This window comes from Muscardinus avellanarius (genome assembly GCF_963383645.1).
Source record: "Muscardinus avellanarius genome assembly, chromosome: 4".
Lineage (NCBI taxonomy): Eukaryota > Metazoa > Chordata > Mammalia > Rodentia > Gliridae > Muscardinus > Muscardinus avellanarius.
In genome coordinates, this window is record NC_137789.1 from 20,854,707 (window position 1) to 20,882,181 (window position 27,475).

The following is a 27,475-nucleotide window of genomic DNA, read 5'->3' on the forward strand; positions in this document are numbered from 1 at the left end:
CAAATAGAACAGCATCACAAATAAAGAGAGCACTTAATAAATATTAAAGAAGATGAGGGAGAAAGAGAAGAATGTCACCTGTCTCACCTCTCACTTCAACCTCTGGTGATTGATTTTTCCATCAGTGCCAAGGAACTCTGTCTCGGTACTTGACGTCACATGAAATGTTGCGTGGAAATTTGAGTCTCACTCACCCTTTGTTTATTACACTTTCTAGGCATCTTCTTTTGTCACCTTTAAGAGGGACTTTTAAACTGTGAAAACCAAGTCTGTCTTTTTTCCTTTTCTGTAACTTTTCTCCCCATCATGTACAACTCATGTGAGGCAAAGTAATTTGCTTGTTTTCTTGGCTCTTTTGAATATCCACCAGCCTCCTTTTTTTTTTTTTTAATGAAAACCAAGAAACTTTGAGCATTGAATAAAAATAAAATGTAAACCTCATTTAAATATAAGAAATTTATCTTTTCTTAACCGTTAGGATAATGAACCAATATTTCTGCCTCTCCCAAAAAGATATTATGAACTTAATGAGACTAAAAAATAAAAAAATAAAAAATTGTATGCCGGGTTTGGTGGCGCATGCTTGTAATCCCAGCATTCGGGAGGTGGAGACTGGAGGATCGTGGTTTGCAGACAGCCTCAGCTACTTAGCAAGGCCGTTCGCAACTCAGTGAGACCCTATTTCAAAAATAAAAGGACTAAAAAATAGAGCTGGGGATGTAGCACAGAGTTACATTGCCCCTGGGTTCCATCCCCAGTACCGCAAAAACAAACAAACAAAATTGTGTTAACTTTCATGTATTTAGGCTAACTTTGTTTTGAAGAAGAGAATGGGTTAAAGTTGAGATTGGATGACCTTGAATGCACCTTATGAAGTATAATGGAGCACTGCAAGTAGAGAAAATGAAAAGAGGGGGAAAAAGCAGAAGAAGGGAAAGTTAAAGGTTGGATATATATTTTATAATGTCTACAGTGTATATTGAAAGGGAATTCAACTGTGATGTGGATTTATGTCCTTTGGATACATGAAATTTCTCCAATTTGCGCTATTATGTAGCTCATCTTTTCACAGAAATCCAGGACTGCTGACAGATCAAGAGGTTTAACATTTCAGATCCTTTCAGCATTCAGCAAATGCAATAAATATCAGAGGTGACTTGTACTGAATGTAAGAACAGATGTTGTTTCTGCAGGAAGCAGAATGGAAACTTACACCCACAGGCTTGCGGTAACTTGGAGATTTTCTCTTCTATACCTTGCTCTAAATGTAACTTGATGCCTTCTGCCACGATATTTTAATAAGCTTGGTATCTCTTGATGTTTTTTTGAAGGGCATCAGTTCTTGCTCAAGTTGCCACCTGTAAAAGAGGTCATTTCTAAAGTGCCACTGTTAGTTCAACTCACAGAGGCTTCTAAACTTTTTGCTTGAGGACTCAGAATTTATATTTATACTTCATTCTCCAAGAACAATTCTTAGAAAAGGTCTTTGAGAATGCTGTTTGCTTCCTATCTAGATTTGAGTGTTATGCCTTTATTGAAGAACAGCTCTGAAAGAATGATTCTGTCTTCTTCTGGAATATGGGTTTATTTATTGTAGCCCACTCTTCCCCCCATAAGATGCTGTATTGTTGTCATGCGTTTGAAGGCCAGGCTCTAGTTCTCTTGAAAAAGTTGAATTACCCAACTTTCCAGAACTGACAGCACAAGTTTGTGCTCCTACTGGAGATAGTGTTATGAGTGATTTTCGCACACTAAGCTCTCAAATGTAACAAGATGTCTGCAGGGATCTACAAGAGGAAAGATTTCAGAAACACACTTGGAAGGTACCCTCAGTGCCTGTGTAGAACAGAAGAAATGATTTCTGGTCCGGTAGGCTAAATTCAACTCAGTTTAACCATCTAAGCCAAATACTTATGGTTCTGCTATGGAATTACCTTAAACGCTTAGAATATGAGAGACATTAATAGTAAACACCTTTTTCCGAGTGTACTCTAGCCTATGACAGATTGAGATGCTTTCTTCCTGGCTCTACCACTGTTCTTTTCCTGAATTTCTTCTTCTGAATCATATTAAACATTTTTCATAAAGCCCTTACTAAGTAATAATAATAGACATCATCTCTTTTAATTCTTAATGACCACATTAAATTGTTATTATTGGGAATGAGCTATCACTGCGTGCTATAACATGGGCGAGTCTCGGAAATATTATTGCAAATGGAAGAAGCCAGCTGCCCACAAAAAGTACATGTTATATCATTCCATTCATGTAGAATTCTAGAATATGCAAATTGGATCGGAAAGCAGGTCACAGGATGTTTTCTGGTGTCAGTATGATGACTAAAAAGAAGCATATGGCCTCAGAGGTTTTGCTAATAGCAGTGTTGTGTATCTTATTATATATTCCTCCATACTGATGGAAAGATATACCTAAGATCTGAGCATTTCTCTCATTTTCCTTAGTAAAGATATCATTCCTATGGGGCTGTATAGTGGAAGAAGCACTTAATCTACATTAAATGAGTTGGTCACTCTCCTGCAGCTGAAATGGAATAGCCCAGGTTATTCTCACTCTTGAACCTAGAGTTTTCCTCTCTAAAATAATTTTCAAGAATAGCAATATTTATATTATTTCTCTCTATGGGCAATGCATTTTTAGATGCTTTTCTTCCTGGTAGTAGAGATGGGTTTTTGACACTGCATGATGAGTACTGGAAAGAGGAAAGAAGAATGAACCAGGATCTCAGATTTGGTCTCAGATGTGATGGTTAAGGGCTAGTTAGTGCTGAGTCATAAAGCCTGAGTTAAAATCCCCATTCAGCAACTTATTATGCATATGATGCCCAGCAAGTCACACTGTCTGAAATTCAGCTTCTTCATATTTCAAAATAAATCATAGTAAGTCATAAATGTGATCATTCATTACATCTCTAGATGCCTGTGAACCCTCAAGGAATGTTTGCTGTTACTGTCCTTTATAATTTGGGATAAAAGAGAATAAATGCCCCTGTGGTATTCGCGTGTGTGTTGTGTCATTGTGATGTGTTATAAAGTGAACTTTTTATTGGTACTATACTTTTCTGAGTGTCTAAAAAATTAATTTATCATCATGTTGAAGAAAAAAAAAATATATATATATATATAATCTAGTAGTTCTATTGCTTCTTTCTCTGGCCTATTTGACAACCAAAATTGTTGAAAATTTTAGGACTTTGTGCATCTCATTCACAGTATGATTAATCTCATGTATTTCTAAGTTCTGGTAGAAAATTCATTCCAAGTGCAATTCACTTATAAATCTACAGTTCCATGAACTCCAAGTATGAGTCATTGAAGTGCGTCTTAATGTTTGGAAATGATTGCAGACCTGAAAAGGACCATTTCTTAGAAATAATTTGAATACTATGTGTTATAAAGTGAGTGAATTTTTTTAAAGCAGAGATTTCTTATAAAAAGTATTTTGGCATTATACAAGGATTAAGAAGGGAGGGAGCAAAGTCTATTTTTTAATATATATGACAAACAGGATAAATTGCTTTGTTTGCTTTTGAGTGTCTGCTTCGATTATACATCAGATTCCTCTTGAGCCTGCTCAGGTCACAAATTCTACATGACTTGTAGGCTTGTTCAACAAGATTGTATATTTAGATAAACATAATCTGTTGAAAAAATAGAAATGTGAGTGCAAAGTTCGGGCCATCACAGAAGGTAAAGAACTTATATTTTTCCTGGAAGAAAACTTTCCAATCAGGCATCAGCGGGTTCTGTTTACATGACAGGTTCCCATGAAGGGAAGCCAAAGGCCCAAACAGTGGAAAAACAGAGTGTTCTGTCTGTAATTCACAGCTAGATCTCTCATTTACCAACTGGGACCTTGGGATATAAGTAGACTCTGCCTTTGTGCAGTAACATTTAGAATGCATAGAGATTTTTTTTAATGATTTTTACAAATTATGTAATAGTTCCATGCATTGAGATAGCTCATATCTACTTTCAACTGATGGGAAATTGTTGAGTTTTATACCTAGAGTCAGGTAAATATATGTCCATGTTAGCATTTATTTAATATCAACAACATGAGTCACAAAATTGATTTGGGATAGTTGCCCCAGACTTGTTAAAACTCTGGTCTTGCCCTCTGGGTTCCAAAGTTCTACTATAGAGGATAATTTGTCCTTGTATAAGTCAAGACACTTTTTCTTTGGATTCTTCTCTAAGTGTAGTCAGACATGCCTTGAAATATTCTCTGGTAATTTTTCTAGATTCATATTGACACAGGTGCCTTTCGGGACAGTTCTCAATGTGAGCTTCTATCTAATTTAATATTTATAGCAAATATGTGAGTTACATGCTGTTTTACAGGTTGCAGATACTGAGGCTTAGTGATGCCGGGAAATGTTCTCCGTAGCCATTTGTGAAGGAATCAGGTTAAGCCAGATTGGTCTCCAGGAGAGTCTGTAATATTTTAGCTCAGCTATACTGGTTCTTGAATAACCCAATAGGTTTCCTCTTGTGTAATTTGAACCTTCCCTTCACAACACCCACAACCTCCTCCTCCTTCTTCCCTGCTCCAAGATTAGATCAGAGAATGTAGATAGTGTTCTAGAAAACAAAGAAAGGCTTAAGTCATCTGTTCAGTTCAACAGCTGTTTCCCTTTCCAGCTTTAATCCATACCTTTTGCCCTTTGGCTTGGCTCTGAGATTCTGCAGAGGAGGCAGGGTGATAGTGTGGATATGGATAACTTAAAGTGTAAGAAACTATCACTAAGACTGGAATGCCTCAGAAATCTAGTGTGATTCCTAAAGGTAGATTAGCATAGGAAGCGGGGAAGAAGACACGCTTAGGAATCAAATGAAGGTTTGAGTTCAGTGCCATACTTTTGAGGTTGTGGACTCACTGATAAGTTCTTTTGACTTGTGTCTTCATTTGTAAACTGAATAATGACAGGCCTATCTCACAGGCTATTTTGAGAATTAAAAGACATAGTCTATGTGAAACCCTCAACAGGTAGATAGCACTCAGTTTTTACTCATTATGATTGTTATGTCACATCATTTTCCACTGGAACTAAAATAAATCTCCAACCATTTCCCAAAGCTTCAGATTCTTTTGACTTCTACCTCTTCTCAGACGTTTGGTCCAAATTTATTATGATTTGAATCTGGAATGTTCCTCAAAGGCTCATGTGTTGAAAATTTGTTCCCCAAGGCATCCATGTTTAGAAGTAGGGCTCTTGGGAAGTGATTGGACCAGAAGAGGTCTGATTTCATTGGTGGATTAATCCAATGAGGAATTCATAATTTGAATGGACTATGGACTATTGTGAGGTGGTGAGAAGTATAGGAAGTAACACCTAGTATAATAAAGCAAGGGACATGCCCTTGGAAAATGTATTCAGAACCAGCTCCTCGCCCCACCCATCCCCTTCCTGGCTTCCAGGAGCTGAGCATCTTCCCTTCAGCATACCCTTCCACCATGATGTCCTGCCTCCCCTCAGCCCAGAGCAGTGGAGCAGCTGACCACGGACTGAAGCTCTGAAAACATAAGCTAAAGTAATATTTTCCTCTTCCGAGTTCTCTCATATATTTATCATAAAGCAAAAATCTGACTAACATAACATCTCAAATTCTACATTTCTCTCACCCCTGCAAGCCTGTACTTCTCATATATTCTGTTGGTTTTTATTTTACGTTTAGTGGTATCACTATTACCTAATTAACCAGGATAGTTTGTTTTTTAATTTCTAATTTTACGTTTTTCCTTTTTGTTTCCTTTGTGGTATTAGGAATTGAATCTAGGAGATTCAGTTCTACCCCTAAACTACACCCCCAGTCCTACATTTTTTAAAAAAATGTTGAAACAGGGATGTACATTAACAAACATATCAATCATTAAACCAAACATGAGAAGGAGGCGGGGCGGGGTGAGAAATAGGCCAGGGCTAATTGGGTGATGTGTGCATGTATGCCTCTACCATCTAGAACTCCATTAAGATGTATGACTACAATGCACCAATAAAAAAATTTGAAAATTTGAAACTAAGATGTTGAGAGTCTCACTAAGTTGCTAAAGTTGCCCTCCAACCTGTGATCTTCCTGTCTCAGTCTTCTTAATAATAGGATGACAGGCATGTGCCATCACACTGAGCCAAAAACATCCTAAATTTATACATAAGGATGCTAAAGAATATTACAGGGTTAAATGGTTTGCTAATCACCACACAGGAAACTAGCGCACCAGCCATGATGTCAATTCAGGTTATAAGTTTTAGATACTTTCTCCTGTTCATCCTGCCTTCCTCTCTCCTATTTTTTCTTTCTTCTTAACCCCCCATCCTTCTCTCTCTTTGTTCTTTTCTTCTCTCTTCACTCATTTATTTATTAATTCACTTATTTGTTTAGTGTTTTTCAACCTTTTCATCCTTATACCTTGAATAGCTTCTTGTCTTTGATCATAGCCTAGGAACCCAGTCAGTGACAGGTAGTATCCTTACTTCTGTCTTGATTTTCACGGAGATGCTTGCAGGATTTTCCCCTTTGGAATGTCTTCTGTCAGTTTGGTGTTTTGTTTTGTTTTGTTTTGTTTTTCTCAGTGGATACCCTTCACGGAGTTAAGGAATTTGCCTTCTATTTCCAGTTTACTTAGGGATTTTTGTTGGTTTGTCATAGGGTAACTTCCTGCTGCAGTTTACAAAATAGAAAATGAATTGTCCTTATTGTTTACATAAGCATACATTTTCTCCTTATACCTGCTAATATGCTGAATAATAATTCTACATTCTATAATATTTAATCAATCCTGCATTTTTCACATAGTCCAAACTTGGTCATGCTGTACTACTCTCTCCTATATATGTTAGTTGGAATTGGATTGTTGATATTTTGTTTAGCACTTTTTCTTTTTTTTTGCAGTACTGGGTTCTAGGGATAGAACTCAGGGGCATTCTGCCTCTGAACTATACCCTCAGCCCAATTTTTATTCTTTATTTTGAATCAAGGTCTCACTGAGTTGCAAAGGACCTCACTAAGTAGCTGAGACTGTCTGTGAACCATAATCCTCCCATCTCAGACCCTTGACATTTATCCTTTTTTTTTTTTTTTTTTTTTTGGTAGTACTGGGTATCTTGGAAACCCTTCTACTTCCATGATACACTCCTAGACCACATATGTGTGTGTGTGTGTGTGTGTGTGTGTGTGTGTGTATGTATGTATATGTACATATATATATGTATGTTTTGGAAACAGGGTCTCTTAAGCCAGCACGGCTGGCTTCGAACCTGCGTGATCCTCCTATCTCTGCCTCCGAAGCGTGGGGATTACAATCGTGCGCCACCACGCCCAGCTGAACTTTATCATTTTTGAATTTATATTTATCAATGAAATGAGTTGGCAGCTTCCCTTTTTGAAATTTTCTTTAGCTAGTTTTGTAACTAAAATTATACTAACTTTCTAAATAAATTTGGAAGCCTCTGTCTAGCCTCTAAAATAGTTTAAGATTTGATTGAGCTATAATTTGTAAACTTAGTTGACTTCACTTCAGTAAATCTGGTTCTGGTGGTTTCTTTGTGAGAAGAATTTTAAACAGTGTTTCAATCCCTTTAAGAGTTATATAGGATTAGCTACTCAATTTCCATTTAGGTCGGTTTTGATTAGTTTATTTTTCTAGGGATTTGTGAACTCCATCAAAGTTTTCCAAAGTATTATAATAAAACTATCAGAAATATTCTCTTTTTTAGAGATTTTTTAAAATATTTAAAAATTTTATCTGAGCCAGGCTTAGTGATGTTTGCTTGTAATCCCAGCATTTGGAAAGCTGAGACAGGAGGATTGCAGTTCATTGACAGCCTCAGCTACTTAGTAAGGCCCTTTGCAACTCAGTGAGACCCTGTTTCAAAATAAAGAATAAAAAAATAGGACTGGGGGTGAAGCTTGGAGGTAGAATGCCCCTGGGTTTCATCCTCAGTACCACAAAAAATTATCTGATAGTATTTTAATTTATTTTAAAATATTAATTTTCTCTTCCCACTTTTATTTTATGAAATGTGACAGAAGTCTGTCTATCTTTTAGTCTTTCTTATTTGACCTTTAGATTCTCTTATGACAAGTTTGGGATCTTTTAATACTTCAATTTCTAATGTAAGCATTATCGGTCATTATTTATAGATTTTCCCAGGATCAGCAGTAACTCTTTGCTAATTAGCCACAGTAATATAGCCCATTTCCCCATGTTACTTGAACTAATTGTATTCTTCCTGCTGTGGTCATGGTGAAAGGAACTTTCAAGTTAGGTTTAGAGGATGTGGGGTCTGTTTCAGGTACCCACTGGAGGTAAGGCATTTAACTTTCTCAATTCTTCTGCTTTTTACTGTCAATTTTCATGTGTTGATTTCTTGCAGTAGGTTACATCCATTTACTGATGCTCACCATACTCTCTTTTTTAACCCCTTTTAAAAAAAAGAATAATAAAAGCCCTTCTCTTTTGATATCTCGGAGCCAAGTGAAGCTTCTGGGGGTTTATAGGCAAGCCTTGTGAGATCTTTGTTTCCTGATTATTCCATCATCCCCAAGAGGTTGCTTAGGCATCTCCCATGCCATCTTGATCTAATTCTTGGAAATTTTCTGGAAAAAGTATTAGATGAGACCAGGTTAAGACTGATATTTAGAAGAAAGTCTAAATGCCCAGTGAGTTCAGATTTGGTGAATCTTAAAGGCACCGTCTCTGTGGAGCAAGATGTGTTTGTGGGTGCTTATGTGTTTGGGGGAGGAGGTAGAATTTATTCGGGGCAGTTATTATATTCTCATCTCCTATATAATGAAAGTCTCCAACAAATAGGTACCTAGACAGATTCTAAAAGGCTTCTCTACTTAGGTCTATTTCAGATGGGGATGGAAATAAACGTACAAGAGAACGGAGTGCATGAAGCACTTTCAAAATAGCATGTGTGTGTAACATTGTCCAGTTTGATTAACCCTGGTATCCATCTCAGCCTCACAATCCTTTCCTTTAGACACTTTGGGTGTGTAGAATATCTAGTCTACAATGAAAAATAAAATCAGTCCTTGTCTGAGTTTCTCTTTGGTTGTGATTTTTTTTTTTTTTTTTTTTTTTTTTGGTGGTACTGGGGTTCCTGGAAGCCCATCTATCTCTGGGCTACACTCCCAGACCTATTTTATTTTTGGAAACAGGGTCTCCTAAACCAGCGAGGCTGGCTTCCAACCTGCGCGATCCTCCTGTCTCTGCCTCCCAAGCGTGGGGATTACAAGCGTGCGCCACCACGCCTGGCCTTGGTTGTGATATTTTATTTGCTTCTCTTTGGAAACCATTTCTGACTCTGGGCTTCTGCCCCTAAAAAGTAACTGTAAATGTACTGAACCCCAGGTTTGATTTGCACAGTGTTATTATCAACCCACACCTGGAAGAATAGAGTTCATCTTCCAGAGGGGGAAGCTAGAGAGGCACTTCCTGCCTTATGAGATATGTTCCACTCATACGTGATCTCCTTTCTAAAAAAGAGTTAAAATGATATAAGAAATTGAGTATTCACCTCCTGCCCTATTTTTTTGTATTATTATTATTCTTTGTTTTGAAACCAGGTCTCACTAAGTAGCTGAGGTTGTCCGCGAACCGCGATTCTCCAATCTCAGCCTCCCAAATGCTGGGATTACAAGCGTGCGCCACCATGCCTAGCTAGCAGTTGAGTATTCAGAAAGCCTTTCTGCCTGTTGCACCTCTTATTCCTCTTTTTTGAATGCTAGGGTGTACCTGTTAGTCCTATAGTTTACCAAGGAATATAAATCATGATTATTCATGATAGTGAGGGGACTTCTGGCAAACTGTTGAAGATCCAGTCTGAAGATGTCATTAATTTACATCCTCTCAGTACATACTTATTCCTGAGAAATAAACTTTAGACTCTTGTGTGTGGATTGAATTATATTCTCTAGCAATTCTCAGATTTTAGGCTTTTATTTACTTTTGTCTCACTAGTGGGATTATAAAATTTTCAGAAGCAGGAATTTGACTGTCCAACTCATTAACTCTAGTCCACACAATGCACAGACTAGGTACTTAATTTGTGTGCAATGAATGAATGAATGAATGAATGAAATGGTATTTTCAAGCATCTGTTATACTGATAGTTCCTCAAGTTAGAAAAGAGACTTGTATCTTTGCAATGCATGTTCTCACTGAAATCTTGTAACAGTAACACTATCATCAAAATAATAATACTTAAATTTGAGTGCCAGGTATGCTTAAATTTGAGTACCAGGTATGCTCTAGGCACTGTCCCTGGGGACATTTTTTTTTTAGTTTAATACTTTTTGAATTTATTTTTTACAACGTGGTTCAGAATGATAGACACATACATTCACACAGAACTTTGCATATTTCCCTTTAGATCCTACAAATAGATAAATAAATAAATAAATAGCTAATTTTTTGCAAGCACCTCCAATTATTTAGTCCTTGTAATGATCCTATGACACACTATTATTGTCAAGTGAGGACAGAGATACAAAGAGGTTACATGTCATATTCAAAGAAGCTCAGCTTTTGAACGGAAGATTTGAGATTCAAACCCAGACCTTCTGACCCAGGGCTCCTATATTAAACTATTATATCATGTTGCCTCTGTAAGGAAGACATCATTTCCTAATTTTGTAGATGAAGATTCTGAGATTCAGATATGTTAATACACTTCCTGTTGTTACAGAACTAATATGTAGCTAATAAGCATAAAACAGTGAAAAAATGCACACAAAGTTTTGCAGTGTCATAAAACCACGATCTCACCTCACCATCCTAGAGACTTTGTAGGCAGCGCCTTGATTAACAACATTCCAGAAAAAGTCACAGCACACGACAGCTTAAGGGATTTGAGAAACAATCTACTCTTCCACAAAGTAGAATTCTGCCCTATGGCTGGGCAGTATCTCAGCCAGTTTCTTCTTGACTGTCACCAGCAAGAGGGGGGGTCTCACCTCTCTCAGGTTTTACTTATGTTAAACCCAGATCTTACCCATATAGTTTGTGGTCACTGATCACGACTCTACTCTGTAGAGATACACAAGTGAGCTTAGCCCAGCCCTCAATTTATTTTGGTCTCATAAATCTTCCCCGTTGGAGGCTAAATAACTCCTAATAATGGTAACTGACATTGATGGTGTTTGCCATGTCTACTTTCTTGTAAACATTGTACTCATACTGGTTCATTTAATCTCTCAACAACCCTAGAAGATAAGTGAAAAAACTAACATATGGGTAGACTTCAGAGGCTTTCTCAGGGTCATAGAGCTGATCGAATTTCAGTGCCTATGCTCTCATCACAGTGCCTTAATCACTCTTATTTAATATATGGCTTCTTTTTCTTTTTGTTTTGACCTTTCAATACCTTGGTCACACTTTTTTTTTTTTACTTTTTATTCTTTTTTTTTCTTTTTAAAATTTTTATTGGTGCATTGTAGTCATACATTTTTTAATTAATTTTTTAAATTGGTGCATTGTAGTCATATATCAATCACATTGGAGTACAAGACTTGAGAGGATATACAAGCACACATCATCCAATTAGCCCTCCTCCAGCCCCCATCCCATTCCCTCCCCCTCCCTCCATCCCATGCTTCTTTGGTGATTTACTTTGATACATTTGTTTATGTACCTCCTGCGTTTTAAAGAGGCTCTGTCCTCCAGTATTACATACCCTCTGATTGGTCACATTAGTTGCTTCACTATAGGGCCCTTTCTATAGCTCAACCTCTTCCTGTTGCCCTTTTCCTCCTGGTTATTGCTGATTAAGAGAAGCGTCTGGTTTATATTTTCTGCGATATTTCTCTGTGCATGCTGCATTGCAAGTACCGATCCCACTCTTGATGGTCCCAGTAGTGGCCTGGCTACTCAGTGGACTGATCCAGACCTCGCTGGCTCAAGCAGCGGCCTTGCCTCATGGGAGGCCCCAGTTCTGGTCTCGCTGGCCCCTGCACCGGTCTAACCCCTAAGCTGGCTTTGGTCCCGGCCTTGGAGGCCGCAGGAGTGAACTTGCCTCACGCCAGGCTCCGATGCTGGCCATTGGCCCCTGCACCGGCCTAACCCCTTGGCAGGATTCCAGTCCCGGCCTCGTTGGCCCCAGCACCTGCCTAACCCCTCGGCAGGTTCCGATCCCGGGTTAGGAGGCCCCAGCACTAGCCATGTCTCACGGCAGGCTCCGATGCTGGCCTCGCCTCACAGCAGGCTCCGATGCCGGCCTTGCTGGCCCCAGCACCGGTCTAGCCCTTCGGCAGGTTGTTATCCTGGCCTCGGAGGCCCCAGTACCGGCCTTGCCTCACGGCAGGCTCCGATGCCGGCCTCGCTGGCCCCAGCACCGGCCTAACCCCTCAACAGGCTCTTATCCCGGCCTCGGAGGTCCCAGTACCGGCCTTGCCTCACGGCAGGCTCCGATGCTGGCCTCACTGGCCCCAGCACCGGCCTAACCCCTCGGCAGGTTCTTATCCTGGCCTCGGAGGCCCCAGTACCGGCCTTGCCTCAAGGCAGGCTCCAATCCCGGCCTCGGAGGCCTCAGCACCGGCCTTGCCTCACGGCAGGCTCCAATGCCAGCCTCGCTGGCCCCAGCACCGGCCTAACCCCTCGGCCAGCTCCAATACTGGCCTCGGAGGTCCCAGCACCGGCCATGCCTCACGGCAGGCTGTGATGCCGGCCTCACTGGCTCCAGCACTGGCCTAACCCTTTAGCAGGCTCTTATCCTGGCCTAGGAGTCCCCAGTATCGGCCTTGCCTCACGGCAGGCTCCGATGCCGGCCTCGCTGGCCCCAGCACCGGCCTAACCCCTCGGCAGGCTCTTATCCTGGCCTCAGAGGCCCCAGTACCGGCCTTGCCTCAAGGCAGGCTCCAATCTCGGCCTCGAAGGCCTCAGCACTGGCCATGCCTCACGGCAGGCTCCGATGCCGGCCTTGCTGGCCCCAGCACTGGCCTAACCCCTCGGCAGGCTCTTATCCTGGCCTCGGAGGCCCCAGTACAGGCCTTGCCTCAAGGCAGGCTCCGATGCCGGCCTCACTGGCCCCAGCACCGGCCTAACCCCTCGGCAGGCTCCGACCTTGGTCACACTTTTACCTTCATTTATACCCTGTTTAACCTATTAGGGCTTCAATTATGGGTTGACCAAGGAGACAGAGAGAAGACTGTCCTCTCCTTTTCTAAACAGCATCCTTCAATCAGTGGAACTTGATATCCTACTACTTTATTATGGTAACTATAAGCCATGGAAATTCCTAGAACCTTCTTTTACATGGACTACTTACAGCACAATTCTTCCTACACATGTTAAAATGATTTTTTCTTTTAATATACAGCAAAAGAATTTTTCATCTCATTCCTATTATGTTCATCTTTTTTGAGTTGGGCCTGTGTGAATCCCTTAAATTTTAAATTTTGTCATCTAAGTCATCATGTACCCTTTCCAACATCTATGTAGAAACCAAAAGTAGTGACAGCACCACCCATTCTCAGCATCAATCGGCTCCATCAGGGCCACCATTAGACTCAAAGAGAATGCAGGCCTGGAGCCTTCTAACCCTTCATGCCAAAAGAGCAAGATTCCCATAGCCCTAGCCTTCTTTTACCTGGCTTACCTTTTACTTTATCTAAAAAAAAACCAAAAAGGTAAACTTTATATTAGTGCATACAGTGTTGAAAATAAAACAATGCAGAAAAAAAATAGATCTTTTTTCAAAGCATAATTTCTGCCATGTCTGTGGCTGCACAAATACATTCATGGAATCAGCAGGCAGGGTCCAAGAACAGAGAAAAGGGAATGATCAGGGTGGACTCTTTGGAGCTGGACACCTCAGTCTAGATAGCAGCGCTGCCATGTACTTCTATTGACCCAGGCACGTCACTTCTATTCTCCACGCCAATTTCCTTGCTTGACAGGTAAGCACGGTAACATTCCTACTTTGTAGAATTGCTCTCGACAAGCTAGTTAGTATACTTCACGCATTTAGTGCAGGGCCTGATATTTGGGAAGCAATCAATAATCGCTAGTTATTGCTATTGCTCTAAAACCAGCATTGCCAATCAACAGCCCCTGGGTCAAACCTGGCCCACTGGCTGCTTTTGTAAATGAGGTGCTATTTGGAATTTAGCCACACCGCATATTGTCTATAACCTGTTCTGTGTTACAGAGGCAACGTGGAGCTGTCAAAGACTTCTAAGGCGCAGGTAGTCCAAAAAAGTTCTGTTGGTGCATGCCTGTAATTCTAGTACTTGGGCGGCTGAGACAGGAGGATTATGGGTTCGAAGTCAGCCTCAGAAACTTAGCAAGGTGTCCAGCAACTTAGCAAGAAGCTATTTCCAAATGAAAAATAAAAATAGAGCTTGGGGATGTAGCTCAGAGGTAGAATGCCCCTGGATTCAACTCCCAGCACGACCAAAAAAACATTTTTTTAAAGGCTCTTATCTCCTTGTTTCTAGAAAAATCTTGCCAGCTGCATTCTTTGGGATGGAATGCAGCCATTCCTGACCCTGTCTTTACCCTTGAGTCTTGTAACTGTGGAAGAGTGATTGACATTCTCTGGCCTCTGCTACTTCATCTTGAATAAAGATCAGATATGCCTCTTCCTCCTAAAGAATGCATCTAGGAGAAATTGGGAATTGCTCAATAGTTTCATGCCATATTATAGCCAGACAGCTGTGCTGTCATGATATGAATGTGAATAGGCATGTTACTGAGATTTTATTTTTTCTAACTCTAATACACTAAACAAAATTCTAAGAACATGGTGTGTGTTCACTCATTGAATCTTCATGCAGACTCTCTGTGATGAGAACTACTATTTATCCTAATTGTGTAGGTGGAGAAATGGAAGCTGGAGACATTAAAAAAATCTCCCCAGAGTGCACAGTTGGCAGATGGCGGAGCTGGGCTGGAACCTGTGAGGTCTGGCTCCAGAGTCTAGAGTCTTAACCTCCACTGTAAAAACTGATCAACCAACCTGGAGGACCTTATGGTTCCACCAGACAGGCCTGAGTACAAACAAATAATTGCATGTAATTATAAGTTTTAAAGTATTTGTAAATTAATTAAACAGCATAGTACCTGGAATAGTGTAAGTCATCAGCATGGTGTTCAGGGTCCTAATGCTGTTGCTAGCAGTGAAAGTCAGCACAGTGCATGGTTTGAAAGGGGTTGTGACTGGAGGTGTAAGGAGCACTTCAAAAAAGGAGAACTTGCCTAACTAGAGGCTTAGAGAATGTAGAGAGGAGATTTCCAGAAAGGTATCTAACCATGCAGAAGGGACTGCAGGAGAAAAGGTGGCACGTTCAGAGAATGGAGTGGTACTTCTCTATGGCTTGCCTGTGAGTTATGGGAATTGAGTCAATTAAAAGTGAGAATAGTAAGTAGGCCGGGGCCAAAAGGTTCTGAATGAACTGCGACAGACCCAAGCCCTCCAGTACATGTCAGTTTTAGAGTGGGGCCCCATATTTGTCTGTTTCTTCAATGTTTATCTTCACCTCCAGGTAAGCACCTCCAGGACAGGGAGCCAGTCTGAGGTTCAGTCCAACACTTAGAGCCCTCCCCATAGCAAGACCTCAGTAAATATTTGCTGAGTTAATGAAGAGCCAATCAGTGTACTCCGGGTGGTTGTAGGACTTTTCATACAATAGAATACTTTTCTCGGGTCCACTGTCTTCTTTGGGGCAATCATCTTGGTTAGTTGAAGAACTAACGAAAGTCCCACTGAATACCTGCTCTATCGAAAATAGGATAATTTTGAAATGGCCTTATTTTTTTGAGGGCTGAGAATTACTCAACCGAGTCATACCCACTTTGTTTTACTCCTGATTTCACATCGGGATGACTCCACCGTCACCTTGAATGTCCTCTTGACCTTTTTGAGAACCTTTTGGCCATTCTTCAAATGCCTTTTACAATCCTACCTTCAAGAACCCACCTGGCAGAATGACAGTGAAACAGATATTTGGAAAGGAACGAAATAACAATTCTTCTGGGCCATGCTTCCAAACCAAAGAAAAGGTAACCCGAGTATGTAGTCTAAGTTAGGCTCATTTTCCTATTTGTCAGGTGCCTGTGGGGTTTTGTAAAGTCAGAAATGCCATCTACCTTGAGCCTTTGTCAGGAATTTGGCACATATTTGAACAGGATTATTTGTTGGTGATAACACAAATAAGCCAGATGAGGTAAGACATATTTTTTGGTGAAATATTTTCAGAGGAGTCAGCTTCTCAAAGAAACATACAAAATATTTGAAGGAAAGGATTTTATCTCTCCCTTGACAGAGGAAGAAAATGAGATCCAGGGAGGTGAAGCAGCTGGCCCAGGGCTGGAGAGCTGGTTGGCACAGAGCTGGAACTGCAACCCAGGCCCCTGATTCCCAGGACCAATTCTCTTTCCAACAGACCGTCATCCTTCTGAGAGATTAGCCATAGTTTCTGAGAAAGTTATATTGCTTCTTTCATTATTTATTTTATCTTATTTGGTTTTTGGAAATATAAATGACCTCCTCTCCCTCTCCCCCTCCCCCCTACCCTCCCCCCCCCCCTCTCTCCATTTTTCCTCTCTAACGTGACCTGGGAAAATGCTATTAAGGAAATGTCTGATACTGCACTTTGTCAGCAAATCCCACCAGCCTGTCCTCAACTTGTTGTTTCATGAAAGGTCTGAATGCCCAGGTTTCCTGCCTCTAGCTGATCCCTTTCCCCCTTCCGTGACATTAGAAAATGCACATTTTGTGTTCACATCCCCTGGAGTAACAGTATATTACTTTTCCTTCCTGTAAACTGAATCCCTTTTCTGTTGTTGTTATTTTTTAAGAAGAAAACTTGAACATATCCAACAGATATTCTGGCTCCATAGAAATCAGCCTGGTAGGAGAGTTGATTGGATTTGCCTAAAGCATTTCCTCATTAGTAGCCTGTGTGTGCTTTTTTCTTTCAAATGTCATCTGGCCGCCTCAACAAAGATTTAATTGTGGCCACTCAGGGCCTTTGCAATCTTGAGTTTTGCTGGATGTTCTTTTGAAAGCCTCACAACTGCCTGCCCTTCAATTGAAAAACTACAAACATATTGAAAGTGATTTGGTGGATTACTGGTTGGACAACCACTTCTTATAGCTCTCCTCCCTCTTTTTTTATTATGCAACTGAAGATTGGAATTTTAATTGCTCAATCACAATTTTTAATCATGATGCCTAGAAAGGGCATGGTTTATTAATTGGTTCTGATTATTAGGTGCCCTGAACTGGGTCTGGCTGCTTCTTGATTGGTTTCAACAGCCCTTTGCTTGAAATTACTATCTGTAAGCTCATGGAGGTGTAATTATGCAGACACTAGTTGTTCAGATATGCCAGGTTAAACTTTCTATTATGAATACATATTATGATGTCTTAAGAGGCATTTATTGAAATGCCATAGTTTAATAGTTCAGGCTTACAAAATCAAACTTTCTTATGTTACAGGCAATAGCCTCTTAATTGGATGTTTTCTCCCAGCATGTGAAAACATTGGCTTCACACACACACACACACACACACACACACACACACACACACTCAATAAAAAAAAGAAATGTGAGAAAATAATATTAGTTCATGGTTAGGATTAAGGATTCCTGAGCCAGTGTCTCAGTTCACACCATGTTTTTTCTTCTTCTAGCACTGTAACTCTGAACATACGAATTAGCACCTCTCTACTGCAGTGTCTTAGGTAATATAGGGAAGTTAATAATGCTATATCCTAGCGTGTTGTGAGAGTCAAAGGAATGAATGCACAAGAAACACTTAGCAAAACACAGGGAACAGAGTTATTGTGCTTTTCCAGATTGCTCTAACACATTTACGTGTATTTATGTGTTGTAAAATCAATTTTGTTGAGCTCTGAACGAATTCGGGATATACTTTCTTGGCAAAAGTTGAGAGCTTTCCCCTGACATCTGTTTTCTTCTTTTTCCACAGTAATTGCCTCTTCTTCTCCTCACTACTTTTTCTGTGTGTGTGTGTGTGTGTGTGTGTGTGTGTGTGTGTGTATGTGTGTGTGTGTGCTTTTTGCTGGATTGTCACATAGATGGCAAAAAAAACTAAGCTTCTTTTCCATACAGAAGTGGTCTTGTGACTAAGTTCCAGCCAGTTAGTTGTGGGCAGAAGTAGTATGTCAATTTCTAAAAAGTAGTCTTAAAGGAAGAAGATGGTGTGTGTGTTCCTCACTTCTTCTTGCTAACAGAATTTGGTCATGATGGGTAAAACTCAAGCAGCCTTCCTGGGTCACTAGATGGCATAGCAGAGATGCAGAATAGAGAGCAGAAACTGAATCCCTATGACTTCAGGAAATAGAGACGTCCTTGTCACCCCTTTCTTTTACTCTAACATCTTGGCAAATGTTTATTACTCCACTCTATTGTTTAATACACTAATTCGGAATGACTACTATAGACAAATCTAATCTTAGGTAACACCTCCATTCCCCACATTATACTGTACTTATTACTATGATTAAAATATGTAGATATTTCAAGATGTAAGACACAGAGAACCATGAAAATGTTTCACATACTTTTTTTCTACTACTTTATCATCACCAATCATGGCTGCACTGTTCTCTCTTTCTTTCTCTGAGGGTGCTTAGCCTCAGGACTCAATCAAGGATTGGAGAATACTGAGATGCTTGACCACAGAATGTTTCTTATGCCTGATAGCCAAGCCTCTGTACATTACACGGAGTCTCTTCTGGCAAGAAAGGACATTACAATAATTTCATTACTTTCTCCAGACCAGAGATCATGAGTGGTTCAAGAAATCTAGTGATGATTACTTTTTGCTTTCTTTGTTATATACAAGAACAACTCTCTCCATCTTTTATATCTATAAAAAAGGAGCAAGACTACGAACCAAAGGGACCTTAAACAGGGATATGTCGAGCTACTTATTCTCATTCAGGACATATATGGAAAGAAATTCCATGAGCCCAGCATGTCTTTCTTAGGAACAATGATGATGAATTCTTTTCCTCCTTAATTTGTTTGAAATTGAAAACTTTATTTTTATTTTCAGTGACTCAAGACTCATTTAGGAATTTGACCAGTGTTTTCCACAACACTAGTAAAAGGCAGAGATGATATCCAAAGCTCTCAGAAGAAATATAAGTTTAAAAGAACTGTACTGTTCAGGCTCCTCAGAACATAAAAAGGGATGATACTTCAATTTGTCTTGATGGTGACATTCAAAGGTGTTTTTAAACACAACCAAATCAGGTTTCTAGAACATGTGGGTTGATACCTTTGCATCAGGAAAATTCATAGGCTTTGCCACATTCTCTACTCTTCTGGGACTCCATGTACTGATATATTACACTTTCTCATGTCAACCTTCATATTTCATAACCTCCATTTCATATTTTCATCTGTTCTTTCTTTGTGCTACACTCTACAATTTCTTGTCTACAATTCACTAAGTCCTTCTTCTGGCATTTCTGTTGAAGATTTAATTTTGATGTTCTTGTTTTTGTTACTAGGCATTCTGTTTGGCTCTTTTAATAATCCATTAGGTCAGATTCTCTCAAGCTTTCCTTTGTTCCTATAAACATACCTGTAGCTTTGTAGTATATGTGAGACTGTCATTGCTGTCAGGTTTCTGTGCTAGCTCTTGCTCATGGTGCCTTGTTTCCTTCTGCACAACATTTTCTTCACTGTTATGCCAGCTCATTGCCCTTGAAAATGATTCACAGGGATTCTTTCAAGCCTAGAATTAATTTCTTTCTTTCTTCCGTCCTTCCTTCCTTCCTTTTCTTTTTTTTTTTTTTTTTTTCAGGACTAGGAATGGAACCCAGGGGCATTCTACCTCTGACCTACACCTCCAGTCCTATTTTTTAGTCTTTTTTTTATTTTTTTGAAACAGGGTCTCACTGAGTTGTGAAGTGCCTCGCTAAATAGCTGAGGCTGTAGGTGAACCTGGATCCTCCAGTCTCCACCTCACAAATGCTGGGATTACAAACATGCGCCACCACACCCAGCCCTAGATTATTTTTCTTTAACAAGGATTTACATATGGTTCCACTAGGCCCCGACAGATTTGTAGTGTTTGGGACTGCCTTAAACTAGATTTAATATTTAATATAAGCACTCATGTCTTCTACTTTCTTCCCTTTCTCCTTTTCTGGGCTTAAGCTTTTTGTTCTACTCCGTTTATTTTATTTTTGTACAAGGCATTGAACTCTGGGTTATCCTGCCTCTTAGTCACTCCCAGAACGTTTTTACTTCTTTGAAACAGGTCTCACTAAGTTGCTGAGGGCCTTGCTAAGTTGTTGAGGCAATCCTTAAACCTGAAATCCTTCTATTAGCCTATCAGGTACTGGGATTACAGGCATGTGCCACCACATTCTGTTGGCTTAATATTTTTAAATCAGGAATCATTTCATATAAACTTTTATGGACAGTGCAGTCCTCAGAAGAAGAAAAGTAATTGATAAATTTTGCCTAATTAATGAATCTTTAAATTATCATGCCTCTCTTGTTATTTTCTCTGTATTTATTTTCAGTTTATCAGTAAACAGGATTGCTCTATATAGAATATTCCTAATGGGCTGCATTTTCCTCAGGTATTTCTGTATTGTCTCTCCTTTATGGGTTCCACAGTGCTTTGCCACATAGAGAGTGGTTAATTGGTAAATTTTGTTTACAGGCTAAGACTATCTACATTCTCCATGCTTCTGCTCAAGAGTGTATCATTTCTATGATTCCTCACAGCTTAAGTAAATACTTTAGAATGTTGCTAGGGTTGTCTCGAGCAATAACCTTTATGTGGCCTTGAAAATAATGGATCTATTTCTAATACTTTTCCCTTAATATACCCAATCTCACTTTCCAGAAGTTCTCTCTAAAGCTGATTTTTGATTCTGCCACTTTCTTGCTCATAGACCATGAACCACTGCATCACTGCCACTCATAGAAGAAAGTCCAGATCTATTAGCTTGTAATTTTGCATCCTTCATCTAACTGGTAGAACCAAATTTTATGAAAGAATATGGTCTCTAGTTAATTGAACTTTAGATCCACCACTGACTAGCCACATAACTCCTTGTAAAATAAATTTTGGAGTATTAATATGCTGGTGTTTATAGTAATACTAACCTGTAAGCAATCACTGCTAGCATTCACCAGAATTAGGATAGCCATATAAGGCATTTTTTTTTTGTAAGTGGTACTGAGGATTGAACCCAGGGTCATTCTACCTCCAAGCTACAGGCCTAGCCCTATTTTTTTATTCTCTCTTCTCTCTCTCTCTCTCTCTCTCTCTCTCTCTCTCTCTCTCTCTCTGTCTCTCTTTCTTTCTTTCTTTTTTTTAGCAGGGTCTCACTGAGTTGCAAAGGGCCTCACTAAGTAGCTGAGGCTGCCCTCAAACCATGATCCTCCTTTCTCAGCCTCCCAACTGCTGGAATTACAAGTGTGTACCACCACACCCAGCTAAGGCATTTCTTTATAGCAGGATCTGAAAGGGTTAGAGATGTATTCTTATTCTTGCATTGCTTGTAAGCACATGGCCACTCAGTAAATAAAAGATACCTTATGTATTTATTTTCTTAGTGCTCTGATCAAATATAAACTGGGACCTTACATGGTAATATCAAAGCTTAAGTATTAGATGTTACTTTAGGCACCTGGTTCAACACTTGGCAAGTATATGGTAAATGTTATTTCTTATGCCTTTCAACTTGAGGTACAACTTTCCTTTCTTATAGAATTGCAATAAAAATTATAAATTGGAGTGAATTATTTAATAGAAAAAATATTAAGTAATAGCTACCCTTTAAGGCCAAGTTCAAATGACACCTACGCCATGAAGTATCCCTGATTCTCACTCCTGAGATACTCATCCTGAATCCCAACCATAGAGATAACAGTACAAAGGAAATTTTTCAACCAATCTCAGCTGGTACTTATATTTCCTATATATTAACAAGCACAACTCTACAATGTGCAAAGCTAAGCAGGCCTCTAGCTTCTACTAAAGCAGATTTAGAAATGAAAATAAAATTTCACAAGGGGTCTCCTTATCCTAGCTTTAAATAGATTGAGTATATCTCCTAAATTTTCTGCATTTGTTTTTAGACACATCTGTGTTCCTTTTTCAATATAGTGCCGAGAAACATTTTTTCTTAAACAGTTCATAAACAATCTTCCTTCTTCTATGACTATAAAATGTGCTCACAGATTTAGGGCAACCATGGAACTATTCAGCTATTCAGTATTCATAAATGCACTTATGTTTAGTTAAAAACCTGAACTCTTCTTTTAAGTAGATTAGTACTAAATGACTTCTCCTATGCCTTGTATTAATATGGTTGTTCTTGATATCTGTGATTGAGTCCCCCACTGTGTGTGTGTGTGTGTGTGTGTGTGTGTGTGTGTATCCATATTACATACATTTGGGTGCATCTTACCTTCTTAATAAAATATCATGAGTCTGATCTGACTTTTCTGCTCCAGGATTCTTTTGTTTCTCATGGGTTCTTCTACAGTACTTTATCCTATTATATAATTTGCCGTTCTATTTTTACCATAGTTTGTGTACTTGTCTTATATTCCGTCTTAGCTTATATCTAGGGGCTGGGTAGCTGTTGTGCAGTCTCCCAGTCTTGGTGGCCTCTATTGAGCCAAGAGAAGTTCTATGGATCAGTGGGAAAGGGATCCAGGTGGGGCACCAACAGCAGCTACTAATGATGCTGTAACCCTCAAGCATGAAAATTACATATTGTTCTTCTCTGTGGCCACCCTAAACTTGGCTCCCTGTCTTGCACAGGAAGCATGAGTTAGTGAATTGGTTTATTGAAAATCTAGAAAGAAATGCCCCCTGGTTTATACTCATTCCAGTCCACTGTCATCTGTGAGGGTCCTAGACACAGCCTGAGTGCAGCTGAGAACCAGACTGCATGGGTGCTAGAGAGAAGGCTGTAAAAATCATGCTGCATGCTCCAAGAACCTGATTGCTCTGTCAAATAAAAAACTGCTTAAGAACCAAATGCTCAAATTTAGAATAGGCAAATAACTTCCAAATGCTCAAATTTAGAATAGGCAAATAACTTCTTAATACCAAGGCAAATGTATCAAGGTGTAGAACTTCTGTTCTACTCAGCCCTTAAGCTATTTTTGGCTTTTTAATTTTTTTTATAAAAGTCATATGCATACATATGGTTAAATGTGAAAATTTTATAAAACATTATTAGATGAATAGTAAAAATTTGTTTCTTCATCATCTTGGCTCTTATTTTCCATGCTAGAGAGCTAATTAGTGTTAACATTTTCTTGTGTATACATCCAGAAATAATTTAAATACAGAAGCATATATACTTATGAGTTTATGCACATATTATAGTATATATAATATATATATACTATATAGACTGTTGTCTACTTTGTGTTTCTACTAATACATCTTACAGGTTTTTCCACATCATCATACCTATCTATATATATTTCATTGTTAAATGACTGTAGAAATGCCCTACAATTTATTTAATCTGAAAAATATTGTTTTTGCTACTACAAATCTTTACCACTAGAAAGTATGTTTGCATGTGTATATACTTGTACACATGTTCTTAACACTATGAAATTAAAAACCCTACCCTTGCCTTCGAACAGAAAAAAAATGGCCCCCAGAGCAGTAAATATAGCTATCAAATTCTTTACATCTATGTTAAATAATATGTCTTTTAGCCTAAGTATGCTTTTTTACTCTCTGCCCATTTGCTTTTAGCCTTTTCCCCAGAATGTGACTTATAAACATTGCCACAGTTAGAGAAAAAAACTAGAAATAATTCAAAACTGCAAGACACACTAATAGCAAGTTCTAATGGCCATGTTGGTGTGTAATTTAAATAATATGATAATTATATTCAGAAACACAGAAACTCTGAATCTTATTCTGAAGTTAAGAGGTTATGATACATGAAGAGCTGGTCCAATGCAAGTTTCTTTCAAAACCACAATCAGACTTTCCAGGAAATTCAGCCTTCGTGTGCTGAAGAGCTGTTGTTGTTCTTTTTGCTTACAGTGAAGTACATGAGAGAAGCTACACCCTATGTGAAGAAAGGATCCCCAGTATCCGAGATTGGATGGGAAACGCCTCCACCTGAATCCCCTCGGCTAGGGGCCGGCTCCTCAGACCCTCTGTCATCGCAGTGCTTCTCCTTCCACAGGGACAGGAAAAGCATCCCCCTCAAAATGTGCTACGTCACCCGGAGTATGGCCTTGGCTGACCCTGAGAACAGGTAATGGGAGCCGAATCTTGCCTCCATCTCCCAGCAGCAACTTGGCCTCTGAGGTTAAGGGGGGCTTTTTCTACACTGTGCATATGATCTGAAAACACTCCACAAATCTTCATGGGTAGCATGAAAGAGCTCTGCTGAGTGGATGTGCATGCACTCCACCCACGTTTCCCTCCTTTTCGTCTTCCATTCTTCTTCCTTTCTTTTATCTTCATGAAGAGTATATATACCAGGGACCGGCTCTAGAAAGAATGAAAGGAATGAGGAATTGGAATCAGGATCCCGAGTATCTTTCCTCATTACCCCACTGCCAGGCTATGTGGCTTATGATGGAAATAACTGAAATAAATACCAGGTGGTGAAGGTAAAATGGGAAAAATCCATGTCAAGTGATTAGCATGGGAAATCTTCCATGAATATAGGCTACAATAGTAGTTATGTTCATGTTAGGTAGTGATAAGCAAATCTGCCTCTCTGGGCCTTTCTGCACTCAACTGTGGGGTTAGATGAGAAAAGCCCAAAAGCTATTTTCTATTCTAAACCTCTCTTTATGCTCAAGAGAGAAAGAGTGGCTCCAGTCCAAGCCGGGGGTTCTGTTTCCCAAAGTCTGTGCATGACTGCACGCTACAAAATAGATATAACACACAATCCATGGCAATTGGAAGGAGTCCAACCAAGAGGAACTAAATTTTGGGATCTCTTTTTCCCTAAAAAAAAAAAGAAAAGCTGATTTTAACTCATATAAATAGAAAGTATACATGCTGGAGGAAAATAAGAGATATAAAGAGAAGAGAATGAGGAACCAAGCTAGGGAAGAGGGATTCTTGGTGACCTTTGCATCCTCATTAAAGTGCTAAAAATAGGATGAGCTTTGCTGGTCCTTATTTATAACATGTGTGGGACAGCTGCAGCCTACCCCAATAGGAAATATTTGGCTCGATTCAGAGTTGCTGATGGGGAAAAGCCAAAGGGAACAGGGGCAGAGAAAAAACTGTCTCCTTGGCTCTTAGCTCAATGTCTTTTATTATTCTTATCCCAGTAATCTCACCCTAAGGAAGTTGCTAGGGCCCTTTTGGCTCCAGCCAACTATAGGATCTTGAATTCGGCTCCCCGGACCTCCACCCCTTCTATGCTAGTTATATTTGTTCAGGGAGTAGCCAGTGATATGAGAGAACCAACAAGTCACAGCAAGAGAGGAGTCAGAACAGGGGCAAGGAGAAGGCAGACTCTTTCAGTGGATGATTTTCTCTTACCATCTTCTCTGTTTCATTTCCTCCTTGTTATCTGTCCATTTCTGGGGTCTGCAGTCAATGCCTTGGTTACTCTGAGTTTCCTCTTCTCTGGCTTCTTATCCACCTTAAACAAGTCCTTTATCCAAGAAATCTGATGTCAGAGGTTTCAGATATAATAGATTTTAGTCTGTTGAGTGCTTATTTTATGCTTGGTTTTATTTAAACCCAGGACTGCAAAGTATCAGCCTACGGGTGTACCCAGCCCACAGACAGGTTTTATTTACTTAAATACTCTAGCTAGTGTTTTAAAGAAATTTTCATTAGTAGCTATATTGAATAATTGGGACAATACACATTAAACTTTGGGGCTTTTCTAGAAAAAAAAACTGGTGATCTTACTGGGCACCTGCTACTGCAGGTAGGGCAACAAGTAATTTTGACATGGGAGTAAATTTTCCTTATTATTTTTACGGCCATGATTAGGGGGCTCAGTTAATTACCTGCCTGGTTTTTCACATTGCAAGCATAGTCCTTGACTTCTTAACCTTACATAGTCCTCTGAACAGCCCTCTGAGTTTCTACTCTTATTTCTATTCTGTGGATAAAACTGAAGGTTACAGTGTTTACATTTTAGCAACATCACATGGTTAGTATACTGTGTAGCTGGGCTTTAAAACCCTGTCTGAAGATGGAATTTTCTGGAAGCTATCCACTTCCAGAAAATGCAAACATACTGGGAAACTTACTGTGGTATCATAACAGCAATTAATACACTGGGGAGAAAGTTTGAGCTGATGATTTCTGGAGTTCTAACCAACAGTGGACTTATATGCTATAACACTACTCTGAAGTTAGTCAATTATATTTTAAAGAATATTTTGGGAGACATCAGGCCTTAATCAAATATTGGAAACTTCATGTTGTGTGTCAATCCAGGAGAGGAGATGGGTTTTTAAACCTTTATGCCAGTGCCCTTCGTGGACACTGTTGATGAGAATCTGCAGGGCCCCCTGTGTGGGAGAGGCAGAGCCTACTCTGCTAGCAAGTGAAAACCAGCAGGGCAGAATGAAAATGAGGATCCAGCCAAGCCAGAGGGCTCAGGCGGAAACTTCAGGTCCAGACCGGTCCAGAACTGATGTTAGCAAGGAGATAAGAGGGCTCAGTAGGCTTGCCCCTGGTAGAAAAAAAGAAAAAAGGAAACAAATATTTCATGGCATTCCAGTTACATACTGGGCAAAGTATAGCGTACCGGACAGAAAATGTAAAACTGCAAAACACAACTCCATGCTGAATATGAGACGCACCAACACAAAGTGATTTCAAAAGATGAAAGATACAGGGCCCAGCCAACGCACACATGGTAAATGCAAACCAACAGCAACAACCAGATGCGTTGATTTAAATATTGATAAGTGACCAGGTAAAGTGCAGGCTGAAAAGCACAAAATACGACAAGGAAGGACTGATACATGCTGAGGCCAGACTCCATGAGGAACCCACACTAGTTATAGATGCAAAGCAAAAAAGACAGCAGGGACTTTTACAGCAGGAACCACAGAAAGTACAGGACGAGATAGGTAGACGCAGACTCATATTAGGCTATTTGACATACAGCTCTCAGTCCAAGAAGGGACAGGTAGAGGGCAACAGATAAGCTGAATGGAGAAAACCCAAGCAACATCATTAATTAGGTAAATCTAGATAGATCAAAATCTTTGTGCCATGACAATAGAGAATACACGTTCTCTTCAAATCCATGCGGCACATACACAAAATAAACCAAACATGAGGTCACAAAGAAAACACAGTAAGTCCCACTAGGTAGAAGTAATGCAAACATCACCCTTTAATGGTGGTGGAATGAAACTAGAATAGCAGTAAGAAAGTCAAACTACAGAACGCCTTTCTTCTTGGAGTTTCAGGGGTTCTCCACAAAATAACACTTGGGTTAAAGGAGAAATATAAATTAGATTTTAG

General features: G+C 39.6%; 1 protein-coding gene across 1 annotated transcript in view; it reads left to right on the top strand.

The window, feature by feature from the left end:
- Positions 1 to 27,475, top strand: part of SNTB1 (syntrophin beta 1) — a gene marked incomplete at both ends in the record, with an annotated part of 240,338 nt that overhangs the window by 81,028 nt on the left and 131,835 nt on the right. The window contains one exon of the mRNA XM_080693952.1: positions 24,053 to 24,269. Coding sequence (XP_080550078.1) covers positions 24,053 to 24,269 — 217 coding nt within the window. The remainder of the gene's footprint in view (positions 1 to 24,052; positions 24,270 to 27,475) is intronic.